The sequence below is a fragment of the Eulemur rufifrons genome, chromosome 7 (genome assembly GCF_041146395.1).
Source record: "Eulemur rufifrons isolate Redbay chromosome 7, OSU_ERuf_1, whole genome shotgun sequence".
Lineage (NCBI taxonomy): Eukaryota > Metazoa > Chordata > Mammalia > Primates > Lemuridae > Eulemur > Eulemur rufifrons.
In genome coordinates this window covers 188,412,076-188,427,868 of record NC_090989.1, presented here as the reverse complement: position 1 = coordinate 188,427,868, position 15,793 = coordinate 188,412,076, and the positions used below count along the sequence as shown (strand labels likewise).

Sequence of the window (15,793 nt, the reverse complement as noted above, 5' to 3'; positions counted from 1 at the left end):
GCTCTGCAGTCCGGGGGGCGGAGCCCGCCGTCTAGCCAATAGCGATGGGCCATGTGCCATTGCGTCACCCCACGCTAACCAACCAGAGGCGGTGCCGAGCTGCACCTGTCCGGGCTTTAAAGGGCCGCGGGGTTAGGGCATGCAGCTTGCCGGCCTAGCTGCTCCGCCGTAGAGACACGCGTGGGCAACACGGATAGAAAAATAGCGTCTGCCTTTATTCAAGTCTGGTCCCCCGCCTCAGGTCCCATCCTGCGTCCCGGCCCCAGGGTCCTCGGGGTCTGGACGCAGCTGTCCAGGGCCTGCTGAAGGGCCCGGGACACCTTCTCAGCCCTCTCCCCTAGCCGCCTGGTGCGGCGGGTGCAGGGCCCCTGCAGGGCCCCCAGGAAGTCGGGCAGCTGCGAGGGCAGTGAGAAGACGGGCACGGTGCGGAAAAGGGCGGGCACGGCGTCTGGGTGGAGCAGTCTGTCGAAGCAGGCCCCCACGTAGCGGCCCGGCGCCCGGCCCTGCAAGAAGTCGGGCAGCACGCAGCTGAGCGAGGCGGCGAAGGCGTCGTGCGGGCCGTGCGGCCCAGGCGCTGGCGCCGGGTCCTGCAGCCACTCGCTGCACAGCGCCACGGCCCCGGGCGAGAAGAGCAAGACCACCATGCCGCCCTCCTGCAGGGTCTGGAGCCGCTGCGCGTGGAACCAGGCCAAGGACCCCTGCGCGCTCAGTTCACGACGGCTCCACAGGTCCACGGCCACGCGCAGCGGCAACTGGCGCAGCCCCGACGCCAGGACGCCCACCAGGCGCTCGAAGCCCGCGTCATCAGCCGAGTAGAGGAGCAAAGCCGCGCGGCCCCTGGTGGTCGCTGCCGGAGAGAACAGAGAGGGAGGGAAGAGGTGAGGTGGCCGGAGGCCCAGCCCTCTGGGGGCGGCCCCCCGCCCCGCGCTTGCTCCCACTCACCCCCCGAGCGGACGTCCTGCTTCAAGAGCCTCAGCCACCCTGTTAGGGGAGAGAGGCGGAGGCAGCTGGTGAGCTTGGCCGCCGCCTTCCCTCGGAGAACTCCCAGGCTCACTCATCCTGCCTGTGGGGAATGGGGGAGCCCAGAAGTGCTCACCTTTCACGTGGTCCTTTTTGAGGAGGAGGAGGAGGAAAAGCACAGCGGCAAAGAGTAGGCAGGCCAGCCATACCAGGGCCCAGCGCTTGTGGATGTCTGGGAGACCCAGAGAAGAAGATTAGAAACCTTACGCGTTCACCCCACTTCATAGAGACGTAGAGAAATGAAGTGATTTGCTCAGAGTCAACTGGGACGTAGTGTCAGAGCCAATATATGAATATAGCTCCATATATTTGGGTGACTTTTGGATAAGTATTCACCTCTGTAAAATTGGGATAACAATAGCACCTACTTCATAGGGTTGGTGTGGGGATTAAATACATTAATACACATAGAGCTCTTAACACAATGCCGAGCATTGTAAGTGCTCAAATGTCAGCTAATATTGTCTCCTAAGCCTAGGGTTGCTGGGCCCTTGACCTTGCTGTCTTGGATGTCTGCAATAGCCTCCTAAACTGGTGTCCCTGCCCTGTCTTTTTTGCCTCCAATCTGTTCATCACATGGCAGTCTCAGAAATCTTTTAAAAAATATATAAATTTGACTGTAACCCTTTGGGAAGCTCCTGCTACTCCAAACACAAAATACAAATTCCCTACATGGCTCCTGCATCTTCATCTCATGACAGAGGCTTGCCTGTCCAAGACTCTAGCCACACTTGGCCACCTTGGAGTTCCTAAAAAAAAGTGTCCCTCTGTTGTTATAAAGATGCATCTCTACCCCCTTCACCTAGCTCAGCCTTCAGAGTGCAGCTCAAATCTTTCACCTGAACCCCTCACCCCGCCTAGGTCAGGTCCCCATGATATGCATTTACGGCACTGAACACTTTTTAGTGCTTCAATAGCTCACACTATTGTAAGCTCACACTACTGTGAGTATTCAATAGCTCACACTTACAAAATCTAAGTCATTGGCTAATGTCTTGCTAGTCTTCTACAAGTGGGGGCAGATATTGTATCTTTTTGGTGATCCTGAGATCTCTGCAAGCTCTCATGCTTTTTAAATAAATGAAGGAATGACCCTCTGCTTTATTTGAGCCCAGGGAAGGACTAGTCCATTATATGTGCTGTTCCCAGTGGTAATCCCTGTCAAGATTCCAGCTCCTGGTACAGAGAGAAAGTGCAGTTCTTATAATACTCACATTTGTCCATGGAGCAGGCCCATAGGGCTCCCAGGTCATCATCCCACAGCTGTAAGACACAAATAGAACCAAGTCCAGGGCCTCCACCTTGACATTCAACACCCACCAAGTTCTGGTGATGGTGATCTCCAAATTCCCAGCCTCAACTGCATGTATTTCCCCCAACACACAGCAGGCTCCTGCAAGCTGCTCTGCCTTTCCTTATGCTGTGCGTACTGCCTAGCGTGCCAAATCTGGCTCACAGGAAGAAATCTTTCCTTGAAGCTCTCTCTAGAACCCAACACTTAGGACCTGTGGGTGTGGTTATCTGTTTCCTGGTATCTAGCCAGCAGTGAACTTGGGGATAGGAACTGTTTCTTCTACTCTTAACTTTTCCAGGGCTGAACACAAAATAAGTACAAATAGACAATAGGTTAGTGCTAGTTTTAGGACTATTGCCGTTAGGCATCAGGGCAGGGCCCTTCTACCTCCTACTCACCTGCAAACACTGGCCTGACTGCAGGTCTAGTAGTAACTGCTCTCCGAGGTGAGCTGCTCTCTGCCAAGCCAAGGGATAAGGGGGGCTGTTACCCGAGGGCAACACCCACCAGGCTGCAGCTGGGCAGAATGAGGAGGGGGCCTCGGAGACTTTTGAGAGGCCACCAAACAGGGCCCAGTTCTGAGTCACTCCCACATCCCCAGAGACCAACGCAGGGTGGCTGGAGTGAAAATTTGAGGCCAGGTGTGAGAAGGTGCTGGAGAGGTCTGTGTTAGAGGGTTCCCTAGCCCTCACCGTGGAGGCCCTGCTGGGCAGTGAAGTACAGCCACCGGGTTCCAAAGCACAGAGTGATCTGCTGTCCTGGGGGCCTCGTTTCTCCACCAGCAGCACATCGTCCTTGAGGGGCCCCAGGGAGTCTGGAAGGGATGAGAGGCCACTCTGACCAAAACCCCTTACTGGGAATTGCCACTTGCCCTCCCCCCATTCCCTGACATTCACCCCCAGGAGCCAGTTCACCCTGCCCCAGCCTCCAGGCTCCACTCACCAGCCCACAAGCACTCTTGCAGCTGTAGCTTCTCCCAGCTGTTCACCTGCTTAGAAGGGGCCAGAGTTAGGGGCACCAGGAAGAGCATGAGCCAAGGCCAGAAAGACCAGCGGCCTGTCGGGTTGGGAGTCTGTACTCTGACCCTGACCTTAGGCAGATTTGGGTTCAAGGTGGGTGATTGGGAGTCACTCATCTTTCTTAGCCCAGGCTTTGTGAGGTCATCTGTGCTAAAGAGCTTCTGACCCTAAAGCTCTTTTCATGTCTTACAAAGCACTTTATACGTTCTCTCATCTGACCACCTTCTCAATGAGAAGATTCCCTTTTCATCTGACCACCCCACTTAAAATTGCAAGCCCAATCCTCCCCATCTTTCCATCTCTTCCCATAGTATTCGTATGCAATTTTAATATACTGTATGATTTACTTACAATGTCTATTAGAACATAAGTTCTATGAGGGTGGGGATATTTATTGGTTTTGTTCACTGGCAGATCTATCACAAGTGCCTAGCACATAGTAGATGCTCAATAAATCTTTTTTTTTTTTTTTTTTTTGGAGACAGAGTCTCGCTTTGTTGCCCAGGCTAGAGTGCCGTGGCATCAGCCTAGCTCACAGCAACCTCAAACTCCTGGGCTCAAGCGATCCTCCTGCCTTAGCCTCCCGAGTAGCTAGGACTACAGGCATGCACCACCATGCCCGGCTAATTTTTTTCTCTCTATATATATTTTTAGCTGTCCAAATCATTTCTTTCTATTTTTAGTAGAGATGGGGTCTTGCTCTTGCTCAGGCTGATCTCAAACTCCTGACCTCGAGCGATCCTCCCGCCTCGGCCTCCCAGAATGCTAGGATTACAGGCGTGAGCCACCGTGCCCGGCCAATAAATCTTGAATGAATGAATATTTGTATAATCACCCCTTGAAGTAGTAGAGCAACCCATTCTACAGGTGGGGAAATAGAATGATAGCAATACTAAAAGCAGCTGACATTTATTGAGCATTTAGTCTGTACTAATCCCTAAGATGAAGCACTTCCCTTATTTCATCTTCACAACCACTCTATGAAATAGTTATTATATTATCATCTGCAGTAAACAGATAAGGAGACTAATGTTCAGAGTGGTGAAGAGATTTGCCCAGGCTCCCATGCACTTCCAAAGAGGAAGCCATAACCATTGCACCTTAGAGGCCCAAGAATAAAGGCGGTGGAGAGGACAGTGACTTGTTTGGGGGTCTGCACAGGTCCTGCCCCCAGCCCAGCTCTGGTGTGCCTTTCTGACCTGGACACAGAGGTTAGGGTGGCCTTTTAACAACGGGAATTCGCGGGCCTCCTGTGGAAAGAGGGCAGTGGGTGGGATCACAAAAGGGGGACCCTGGGTTTCCCACTCTTCCCTCACCCAGGGTGCCACCCTCCGCCTGGCTTACGTTCACAGTGACATTCTCCCAGGGCAGCAGCGGGACCAGCGGCTGGCAGGGGCCACCACCCAGTGCCTGCCAGCACAGCGCCGCCTGAGCCCGCAGTGAGCACGGTGCGTCCAGTCGCCAGCTCCGCGGGGACAGCAGCCGCAGCCGAGCGGCATGCCAGAGATTGCGGTGTGCGCGAGGGTCTGCAGGGAAAGGGCGCGGGTCACCGCGTGCCCAGCACCCGTCCCACTGCACCGCCCCCAACCCGGGCCGGACTCACCTTCCCTAAAGGGGCAGATGTCCGTCCTGACGGAGTCGGGCTCCAGGGGCCACACCTGGAAAGGAAACAGGGCTCTGCTCAGATCAGTTCAACCCAGACAACCCTCCATGACGAGCATGTGCAGGGCCCGCAGCTAGGCCCTGGAAACGCATTTACTCAGCTGACATTTCACAAGCACTTTCCAAGTCTTCTCGCCTTTTACAAAGCCCTGCAGATGCACACATTTATTCATCCAGCAAACACAATGCGGAGCACTGGCGATGTCTTCATTCAAGAAGCTTTTAATGAGTGACTACTGTTTCTTAGCACTACGGTAGGCACAAGGAATGTTCAATAATTAATTTTAATTCATTCCACAACCACTTTGTGAGCACCTACTGGGTGCCTGGTAATGTGCTGGGTGCTAAGAACATATTCATATATTCCTCAGTAGACTTTTTTTTGGGGGGGGGGACAGAGTCTCCCTCTGTTGCCCAGTCTAGAGTACAGTGTTAGTACATCATAGTTCACTGCAACCTCAAACTCCTGCCTCAGCTTCCCAAGTAGCTGGGACTACAGGTTCCCACCTGACTAATTTTTCTATTTCATTTTTGTAGAGAGGGGGTCTCATTGTGTTGCTCAGGCTGGTCTCAAACTCCTGATCTCAAGCAATCCTCCCACTTTGGGTTCCCAAAGTGCTAGGATTACAGGCATGAGCCACTGCACCTGGCCCCTTCAGTAGGTTTTTTTAAGAGCATCTATTATGTGCTTAGCCCTGTGTTAAGCACTAAAGATAATAGTTTATTTATCAAACCTTTAAGAGCACCTACTATGTGGCAGGCACTGTGCTTGGCAATGAGGACATTTGAATGACAGCAAACATTTCATGAGCATCTGCTGTGTCCTACTGCTGGGTTAGGTGGTAGAGATTTATTCATTCATTCAACAACCAGCACCCACTATATTCCAGGCACTGTGCAAGACTCTGGCAAAGTTATTACCTTTGAATTAGATACAATTTGCTCACTTTCAACAAAATCATAAACTCACAGTTGTCTATAGTAAGGGTAAAATATGTAAATAAATTAGTAAATCAATCACTCATTTCACAATATTAATGAGTATTTGTTGTGTACAAGAAGAAATTAGACAAATGCCCAAATAAGAAAGGAAGTGATAATGGACAAAGAAGGACAGAAGAAGTGCAAGGGGATACGGAGTTAAGAGAGGCCTGGTAGTTGGGGAAAAGCTTTGGGAAAGAAGCAACATATGAGCTGGGAGAATTTGGTCGTACGGAAAAGGGGTGAGGGCATTTGAGGTAGTGGGTGTATCTTGGGAAGCAGCTCCATTGGATGTAACAGAGTTCCCATGAAGGGGAATCTTAGGAAAAAATACAGTGGAAAAGGTTCCACTGGGGGCAGAGTATGGGGCCCAGAATGCGAGGGAAGTGATGGGAAGGGAGGTGAGAATGGAGGTTATTGAAACAGTCTAGAGAAAAGGTGATAGAGGCCCAGACAGGACTGAGATGGACAGGAGGGGGAAAGAGAATGAGAGGCATTAATGTCAGAGGTGAAATGAATGGGACCTGATGACCAATGTGCCATCAGAGGGAGAAGAAAGAGCCAACATATTTAAGCCTGTATGTGCCACATTTCCTTGTAACAGCACTATGAGACTGGCACTATCATCATTCCCATTTTACAATGGGACACAGGCTCACAGAGGTGGAGTGACTTGCCCAGGGTCACACAGCAAGCAAATGGCAAGAGCTGGGATTCAAACCAGTCTGAGTCCACAGCACATGTTCTACCCTCCAGGGGAGCACAAAGAGGGAATCAGGGGAGTAGGGGAAGGCTTTGAGGAGGAGGTGACATTGGAATGGGGCCATGAAGCATAAGTAGGAGTCCTGTGGATGGAGCATCAGGAAAAGCATTCTGGCATGTAACAGGCAGAAGGCATGGGACAGCAAGAGTCAAAGGAGAGCCAGCCCCCCAGGGAGCCACAGTTTCCACCTCAAAAAGGAGTATGGAATATTATTCAGCCATTAAAAAGAATGAAGTTCAGCCGGGGTGGCTCACGCCTGTAATCCTAGCACTCTGGGAGGCCGAGGTAGGCAGATTGTTTGAGCTTAGGAGTTCGAGACCAGCCTGAGCAAGAGCGAGACCCCGTCTCTACTAAAAATAGAAAGAAATTATATGGACAGCTAAAAATATATATAGAAAAAATTAGCCGGGCATGGTGGCGCATGCCTATAGTCCCAGCTACTGGGGAGGCTGAGGCAGAAGGACCGCTTGAGCCCAGGACTTTGAGGTTGCTGTGAGCTAGGCTGATGCCACGGCACTCACTCTAGCCCGGGCAACAGAGTGAGACTCTGTCTCAAAAAAAAAAAAAAAAAAAAAAGGAGTATGGAGAATGGTGAGATGAGGACCAGGTGTGGGGGGGGTCACTCCTCTCACCATCTTCCCAATCCCCTCTCACTGGCACCCAGCTGGACTCTGTTCCTACCTGAATACAGAGGCAGGGGACCAGGTCTGTGTGGTTCAAGGTAATGGTCTGTGGCCCAGTCTGTGGGACAAGCAAAAGGAGGTAGTTGGAGGAGATAAGGAGGAAGAAAAGGAGGAGGCCAAAGTCAAGGAAACCAGGCGGGCAGAAGTTCCCCCACCAATGTTCCCTTGCTTCGGGTACGTCCTCTTCAAGGGTCCTCTTTGATAATGCACACACATCCTTACCATGGGCATCCCCCCTAGAGTGGGAATGGGCTCGGGGAGGGGGAGGCCTCACCAGGTTTCTGTTCCACCAGGGCTTTGGGGGGCCCTGGACCTGATTCCAGTACAGAGAGAGGCCAAAGTGCTGCTCCTCAGAGACCTTCAGCACCAGGCGCACATCTTCACCATCTGCAGACACGTTGAGCCAGGGCAAGGCTAGTGAGGGAGGCATAGAGAGAGAGGACAGCTTACACTTCCTTCACCTCTTCTGCATGCCCAAGCCTGGGCCATACCCACCAACTGGGTTTGAGTTTCTTTTAAACCCCTTAGACTGGGAGGTCCTTGGAAGGCAGCCTGTGTCCCCATCTCAATTCAGACTCTGCCCCCAGCAGCTGGCCCATGGCTGAGCCCATGGAGGGCCCAGTATGTAGTCTTAGGACAGCTCTTCTCCTTGCTTCTCCCTCTGTAGCCAGGAGGATCTGTAACCAGCTCCATAAGCAAAAACACCTTTTTCTAGTTCTCTTATGTTTTGAGTTCCCAGGCCAGTAAGATTTGCTGACCAGAACTTTGTAACTTTCTCTCGCACTGATGCATTCCTTTTCAGTTTTTTCCCCCAGAAACAGCAGAACCTCCTTGCAGCCACGAGATAATTACAAAGGTTTACATCACCTATTTGTCCAGAGAAGACAAAATAAACAACACCCCACCACACAGATCATGCCCAAGGACCTACTGTGCAACCTACTCCCCGCATCCCGCCTGCACACAAGGCTGAAAGCCTGACTAATATTAACCCCTAGCCCATTATACTACGAAAATCTCTGCCCTGGGAGGGACTTATCTGCCATTTTTTGATCATGCTATGTATGTACTAGCATGGCTTCTCACTGCGCTTGCGTGCCCTGCACGCTGCCCCAAAGATGTAATGATGCTCACTCACTTCATGCATTATTCATTTCATCTCCAGAAAAACCCCCGACCGCATTGGTTGGGGAGTCAGATTTGAGGCAGTCCCTTCCTCCCACCTCCTGGTTGATGCATCCTCCGCAATAAATCTCCTTTCTTCCTTGACAATCCTTACTGTCTCAGTAATTGGCTTTCTGCCTGGCGAACAACAGAGAGACTCCTCTTGTGGGTTCATTAACAAATCCTGTAACCTCTTTTAAACAAATCATTTTCCTCTGCTTAGAACTGTGACCTCTCTAACCTCATCTCCTAGGACTCATGTCTTTAATTACTCTGCTGCAGACACACTGGCCTCCTTACTATTACTTATATCCATACAACACACTCCCGGCCCCGGGCCCTTTGCACTGGCCATGCCCTCTGCATGGAACCCTCTTCCCTCAGATACTCACCTGGCTTCTCCCTCACCTCCTTCAGGTCTTTGCTCACTGAAGTGAGGCCATCCCCGACCTTTCTACCCCGCTTCCTGGAATTTTCTCCTAAGCTCTAATCACCATCTAACTTACTGTATACTCCACATCTCCATGTGTTTACTGTGTCCTCCTCGCCCCGACTCCGACCCCAACTCCCAGATTCATGAGGGCAGGAATTTTTGTCAGCTTTGTTTATTGATTTATCTCCAGTGTCCAGGGCCATGCCTGGCACAGAGTAATTACTTAATAAACATCTGTTGAATAAGTGAATCCGTATCTACTGAATGAATGAAGCAATGAAATGCATGGTGTGTACCTGTGTTTTCAAAGCTCTGGTGCTCAGCAGTCTTTAATGCATTGCCAAAGAGGCAGGCCAAGTTTAATTTTAAGAAACCAAGGCCAGGAGCGGTGGCTCATGCCTGTAATCCTAGCACTCTAGAAGGCCGAGGTGGGTGGATCGCTCAAGATCATGAGTTCAAGGCCAGGCTGAGCAAGAGCGAGACCCTGTCTCTACTAAAAATAGAAAGAAATGATCTGGACAGCTAAAAATATATATAGAAAAAATTAGCCAGGCATGGTGGCGCATGCCTGTACTCCTAGCTACTTGGGAGGCTGAGACAGAAGGATTGCTTAAGCCCAGGAGTTTGAGGTTGCTGTGAGCTAGGCTGACGCCACAGCACTCTAGCCAGGGCAACAGAGCGAGACTCTGTCTCAAAAGAAAAAAAAAAAAAAAGAAAAGAAAAAAAAGAAAAGAAACCAAAAAGAAAGTGAAGTTGAAAAAAATTTAATAGCTCAAGAAACATCATAGTGTTTTTATCTTAATCTGGATACTAGTTATGCAAGCATATGCATATGTAAAAACTAATTGAACTAGACATTAAAATTAGTGCACTTTACACATTTTTATATATGCATATTAATACACAATAAAAAAGAATATAAAAGGCCAGGCAATGGTGGCTCACGCCTATAATCCTAGCACTTTGAGACACCGAGACTGGAGGATCACTTGAGGCCAGGAGTTTGAGACCAACCTAACCCACATAGTGAGACCCTGTCTCTACAAAAAATAAAAAAATTAGCCTGCTGTGGTGGTGCATGCCTATAGTCCCAGATACTAAGGAGGCTGAGGCAGGAGGATTGCTTGAGCCCAGGACTTTGAAGTTGCAGTGAGCTATGATGATGTCACTGTATTCTAGCCCAGGCAACCAAGCGAGACCCTGTCTCAAAATAAAACTAAAATAAAATAAAATACAAAAGAAATATCCAAATAGTGCATGGGGAAAAAATCAGAACCTTGACTTTCTTAGCTCTTATTTCAGGTTTAGTATAATTTTAATTTTGATATATGGAGGGCACCGTAATCTTGACAGTGCTTTGGGCCTCTAGATGTCCCTGGTACTAATAAATATTTGTTATAAGGAATCAGAGATTCATCTTTATATTCCCCAGTGCCTAGCGCAGAGTAGCAACGGCTGCAGTCCATGAGTTATGAATGAATGACTATGCTCTCAAGCTTCTGGGATGTGGCAGTCCAGATCTGAAGCAGACTGTAAGGGTCCCTCACACTTCAGACCCTGCCCCTCCCTCCTCCCAGCCCACGGGCCCTAGCCCCTACCCCGGCAGCTCTGGATGCTGTTCCGGACTTCGAGCCCCCTGCAGTCTGGGGAGAGATCACAGAAAAGCCTCCAGTAGGGCTGGGGGCCAAGGAAAGAAGGGGGGCAATCTGCCCCACAAGGGACACTGAGAAGGGTTCCCTGTCCCCCAAATACCGCCCACATCTATCCAATGTTCAAAACACCTTCCCCAGGGGCTGGAAAGCTGTGTCACCCAGGAAGAGAAGTCCCAAGGGACTAACTCTGGGAAGGATGTGAGCTCAGACCCCTGCCTGAGAGTGGATAGGACCAAGAAGAGGGTGCAAGCAGGAGGGGAGTGGCTAGACGGGACAGAGACTAGGGAGGCCAGGACTGGGGACCCCTGGGGCTCTGTGACCACTTACCAGGCAGCTGCTGTGTGAGGCTGAGTTCCTTCTGATACCTGGGCTGAGTGTAGGACCAGATTCGCATCTCACCCCCCAGGGCAGCCTCGAAGCAATCGAATACTACAGAGCCCTGTGAGGAGAGCAGTGGGGGAAGGCTGGTGCCATAGGGCTCGGAATCCAAGGCAAGGGCTGTGAGTTCATCTATGTGGACCACTTCGCTCACCGACCCCTATCCCCAACCAATGACTCTATTCATAACGTATAGCCTGAAATCTACCATTCAAGTTTCCTTCAAGGGTCCCAATTCTAAAGCAAATATCCTCAGTAAGGTTGAGTTTGAGCCCCTGTCCCCACCCCTGCTGTCCTGGATCACCTGGCCAAAGCTAAGGAGGAAAGACACCCCGATACAAATGTGGGATGCCCCTCCACAGAAGTGGTTCTCACACCCAGTGCCTCCGTGGTGGTTGTGAGGTGGGCCAAGCAGATGTTCTCCCAGTCAACAATTTGCCAGCTAAGAGGATACTGGCTGGGATTAGAGGTTGGAGGGGAGTCAGAGGGTTCGAGTGATTTGGCCTCAGTGGGAGATAGACCTTCCAACCACGTGTGGCCTCCTGAGGCAGGGAGAAGCCCTAACATCCTGCACCACAGTAAATGCACCCTGGCATGTGTGGCAGGACTCTTTTCTTAGTCCGAGAGTCCAGAGAAGTGCATACAGCCCATAGACCACCCCTCTCCAAGCCTCAGTTTCTCTATCTGGAAAATGAGAGTAACAATAATGCCTAGTTTAGGCCAGGCGTGGTGGCTCACGCCTGTAATCCTAGCACTCTGGGAGGCCAAGGCTGGAGGATTGCTTGAATTCAGGAGTCTTGAATTCAGGAGTTCGAGACCAGCCTGAGCAAGAGTGAGACCCCTGTCTCTACTAAAAATAGAAAAAATTAGCTGGGTGTCGTGGTGCACGCCTGTAGTCCCAGCTACTCAAGAGGCTGAGGCAAGATGATCATCGCCTGAGCCCAGGAGTTTGAGGTTGCTGTCAGCTAGGAAGACTGTGTCTCAAAAAAAAAAAAAAAAAAAAAAAAGCCTAGTTTGTGGGGTAGTTTTGAAGATTACAAAAGAAAGGAAAAATTAAATTTATTGAGCCCGGGCACGGTGGCTCACGCCTGCAATCCTAGCACTCTGGGAGGCCGAGGTGGGTGGATCGTTTGAGCTCAGGAGTTCAAGACCAGCCTGAGCAAGAGCAAGACCCCGTCTCTACTAAAAATAGAAAGAAATTATATGGACAGCTAAAAATAATATATAGAAAAATTAGACGGGCATGGTGGTACATGCCTGTAGTCCCAGCTACCCGGAGGCTGAGGCAGGAGGATCGCTTGAACCCAGGAGTTTGAGGTTGCTGTGAGTTAGGCTGACACCATGGCACTCTAGCCTGGGCAACAGAGTGAGACTCTGTCTCAAAAAAAAAAAAAAAAAACAATTAAATTTATTGAGATCCGTTAGTGCTGGGCATCATATCAGGTGTCTTACAAGTATTAATTTATTTAATTCCCACAACAGCCATATGGGGTAGGACTATCCTTTTCTTCTTCTTTTTTTTTTTTTTTTTTAAGTAGTCAACAGGGTAAGGTGTGAATCTGGTCCTACACTCAGTCCATGTTAACAGACATTTCACAAAGGAAGTTACACAAATAGCCAATAAGCATGTGAAAAGGTGCTCAACTTCATCAGGGATGCACAAATTAAAACCACAATGACATACCACTACATACATAGCAGAATGGCTAAAATTTAAAATTACAACACCAAGTATTGGCAAAGATGAGAAGCAAGTGAAACTCCCATACACTGCTGGTAGGAGTATGAAATAGTAGAATCACTCCAGGAAATTGCATGATGATTTCTCACTAAGTCAAACATACGAGGTAGGACTTTTCTTATCCCAATTTTACAGACAGAAAAACTGAGGCATAAAAGGCTGAAAGAACTTGTCCACAGCTCTGATCAGAATCAGGACGTAAAGAGATAATGCTTGTAAAAGCGTTTTATAGATTTCATATTTAGAAGGTGGCCATTATTATTATTATTTTGCATACCACAGAGTGACCAGGCTGCACAAGGGCAGCAGGGACTTGCACCTCCAGCAGGACGCAGCGGGTGGTAGGGTAGGCCTGGAAGGAGAGCACGACTTGGGCCTGGAGAGAGGCTGTGAGAACAGGGCAGGGGTCATTCAGGCCCAGGGGCCTCAGGAAAGACCCTGGCAAGGGACAGTTGGGCCAGCCACGTTCTCACCATTCCTGGGCTCCTCAAGCTCTCGGTCAGCTGCTCCTCCAAACTCTTCCTCATCTTCAGGCTCTTCCCAGTGCCCTAGAAGAACCCGAGAACAAGGCTCAGGTGAGGCCCCTGCGCTGGGCTGGCTTTGGGCCTGGCTTCCTTCCAGCGCTGGGAAGCAGGGCAGGCGCGGGGAGACCACACTGGTGGGGGTCCTTCTGCAAGTGTCCCCCAGTACACTGAGCACTGCCTGCCAGATTCCCAGTCCTCATGCCCACCCTGGGCACTCTGACATGTGCACACGCACAGCCACAGGGCGACTCACTCACCACGCACGGCCAAGTGGACAGCCACACGGACACAGAGGTTACAGTCGGTCTCCTGGTGGCACCTCAGCACCAGCTCTGTCTGCAGGTGTGTAGGCACCAGCACAGGGCCTGGGGCGGGCACAATGCTTCCAGGCAGGCAAAGCATGTCACCATCTGTGTGTGAAGAGGGAGGTGGGAGCCGAAGCTGTTCAGAACTCAGAGTTTGGTGGCACTTGACACGTCCAGAGGGCCAAGGAGCTTGGCTCTTCCTGGGCTGAGGGTGGGCGGGGAGAGCATGGGACTGGGATAGTTGTCCTCCCTTCAGCCACCCTGGGAAGTTCTTTTCTCTATACTCACCCCAGAGGTGGCAGGAGAGGCCCTGGGAAGGAGAGGAGGGAAAGTCAGCGTTTATGCGCCCAAATCTAAGCAACTTTCTCTGCCTGAGACCCTTGCCCAACACTTTCTGGGGCTCCCTATTCCAGCCCCTCCCAGAAGAAGACAGACCTGGCTCTTTCCCCCTCCCCTCTTCTCTTCTCCCATCAGTACCAGACAGACCAGCCTGGGCAGTTCCGGTGGTGGCAGCAGTGACAGGAGCCAGACTAGGGCTTTGCTGGGCCAAAGACTGAACTCTGAGTCTTCCCCAATCCTCCCAGGGCCCCAGACTCACCAGAGAGCAGTAGGCAGTGTCTTCAGGCTCCACAAGCCTCTCCAGAGAGAAGACCACGGGGCTTCGGCCCAGTGCCAAGGACAGCAAGAACCAGGGCACAGGCATCTTCCAGGTGCCAGGCAGCACTGAGGCCTGAGGCCCCGTCCTGCCCCCCCGAGGGGGGGCAGGCTTCCCACCCCTGTCCCCACTCAGCCCCGTGTCTACAGGTGACAGGGTTCAGAATCCCTTCCCAGCCTCTGGGGTCCCAGCGCTGGGTAGCTTGTGCACTCCCTCTCCCGGTGTCCTGACTCTTGTCCTAGTTCCAGCCCGAGTGCTTTCGCTTTGGCTCCCAGCAGGCAGCCGGCTGTTCCCGCCCCTTCTGTGTCCCTCCCACCAACACCAGGCCTGAGATCCAGCAGCCTTGGACTAGGGTGGTGGCCTAGCCTCCTCCTTCTTTGGCTCTCCTCCTCCTCCTCTGCTGACACCTGGCTGGGAGGGGCCCCTGAAAAAGGCGTCATGGCTGAGTATGGAAGCTTTTCCTCACCCCAGGAATCCCTGAGGAGAAAGGCTCCAATTCAGTGTGCCCAGGACCTGGGCGATCCAGTGTCCAGCGTCATTCCCGCTTCCCATGGCCCTGGGATCCTGGGGCCCACTGGGCCTTACTGAGTACCCCAGGTCCCCTCACACACTTCCCTGGGCCCCAGTGACCCTTTGTGGGACAGGAGCTCTACAGCCAGGGCCAAAGGGCACCAGAAAGTAGATTATTCAGCACTGCCTGACCTAGGCTAAAGTGTGGTATGGGAAGAAGAAACCCAGGACGCAGAGCCAGGCAGACAGGGGTCCCATTTGTGCTGCTGCCATGGGCTGGTTGTGTGACGGGGGACACACCACCTATCTAAGCCTCTGTGTTTTCCTCTCTGCTCTTGGAAGACTCATAGTGAGGACCAAGGAGATTGCCCACTCCTCCCTTGCCGTTGGTAGGCACTGCTGGTGGGGATGTGAGGGCTGCCGTGCAGGTGGGGACAAGGAGGATCTGGGCCTGACAACCCCCAGGCAGCGTCCTGCTGACCCCAGCCACACCAGAGAAGCACATTGCGTTTCTTAGTTTATCTACCATGTTTGCCTTTATTCATCTTTCTGGACCTTAGTCTCCTGCCCCACCTTTGTCCTGGCCACCCAGAGCCAAAGCCTCTTTTCCTGGGTCCAGTCTTTCCTCCCTCCACTCTGGGCAGGGCCCCGGTATGGGAAAGGGAGCTTTCTGGTCCCTACGGGCTTTTTGCCCAACCCCCACCCCACGCACCTTCCTTCAGAGCCGACATGGGGTCAGCTCCTGCCCCTCTAACCCTGCCCCCGTCTCTCCAGCCTGGACTGGAGCATTCCAGACTGCTCTCTTGCAGTTTTGGAGCGAGGAAGTGGGAAGATCGCCCTCCCTCATCAGAACAGGGGTTAGAGGAATTCTCAGCGAAGAGTGACTCCCCAGGGATTCTAGAGGCAGAGTAAGTATGGGGAGGAAGCCGGACACGCGTCGGAGAGGGGCTGGGACTCCCGGGCAGGGCGGCCGGAATAAGGCTTTCTGGCCGCAATCCTCAGGTGGCAC

General features: G+C 51.8%; 2 protein-coding genes across 16 annotated transcripts in view; one reads left to right on the top strand and one right to left on the bottom strand.

Annotated features, from left to right (window-relative positions):
• Positions 1 to 191: 191 nt before the first annotated feature.
• On the bottom strand, positions 192 to 14,551 carry IL17RC (interleukin 17 receptor C). Of its 15 annotated transcripts, none has more exons than XM_069476118.1 (19): positions 14,218 to 14,551; positions 13,908 to 13,929; positions 13,572 to 13,724; positions 13,264 to 13,338; positions 13,068 to 13,177; positions 10,999 to 11,110; positions 10,618 to 10,662; positions 7,697 to 7,836; positions 7,421 to 7,480; positions 4,937 to 4,991; positions 4,678 to 4,859; positions 4,533 to 4,583; positions 3,257 to 3,302; positions 3,007 to 3,128; positions 2,713 to 2,772; positions 2,235 to 2,283; positions 1,097 to 1,192; positions 943 to 981; positions 192 to 847 (listed from the first exon to the last, which is right to left on the bottom strand). In XM_069476118.1, exons 1-19 carry the CDS (start codon positions 14,320 to 14,322, stop codon positions 219 to 221), a joined length of 2,151 nt encoding a protein of 716 aa, XP_069332219.1. In that variant the 5' UTR covers positions 14,323 to 14,551; the 3' UTR covers positions 192 to 218. The 15 variants fall into 15 exon arrangements, with proteins under 15 accessions (XP_069332219.1, XP_069332221.1, XP_069332223.1 ...); XM_069476113.1 differs by having other exon boundaries at positions 213 to 847; positions 4,434 to 4,583; XM_069476117.1 differs by having other exon boundaries at positions 213 to 847; positions 4,524 to 4,583.
• A 782-nt stretch (positions 14,552 to 15,333) lies between these two features.
• Positions 15,334 to 15,793, top strand: part of CIDEC (cell death inducing DFFA like effector c) — a 35,914-nt gene continuing 35,454 nt past the window's right edge. The window contains exon 1 of the mRNA XM_069473880.1: positions 15,334 to 15,692. Within this exon, the coding sequence (XP_069329981.1) occupies positions 15,514 to 15,692 (179 nt within the window). The 5' untranslated portion in view covers positions 15,334 to 15,513. The remainder of the gene's footprint in view (positions 15,693 to 15,793) is intronic.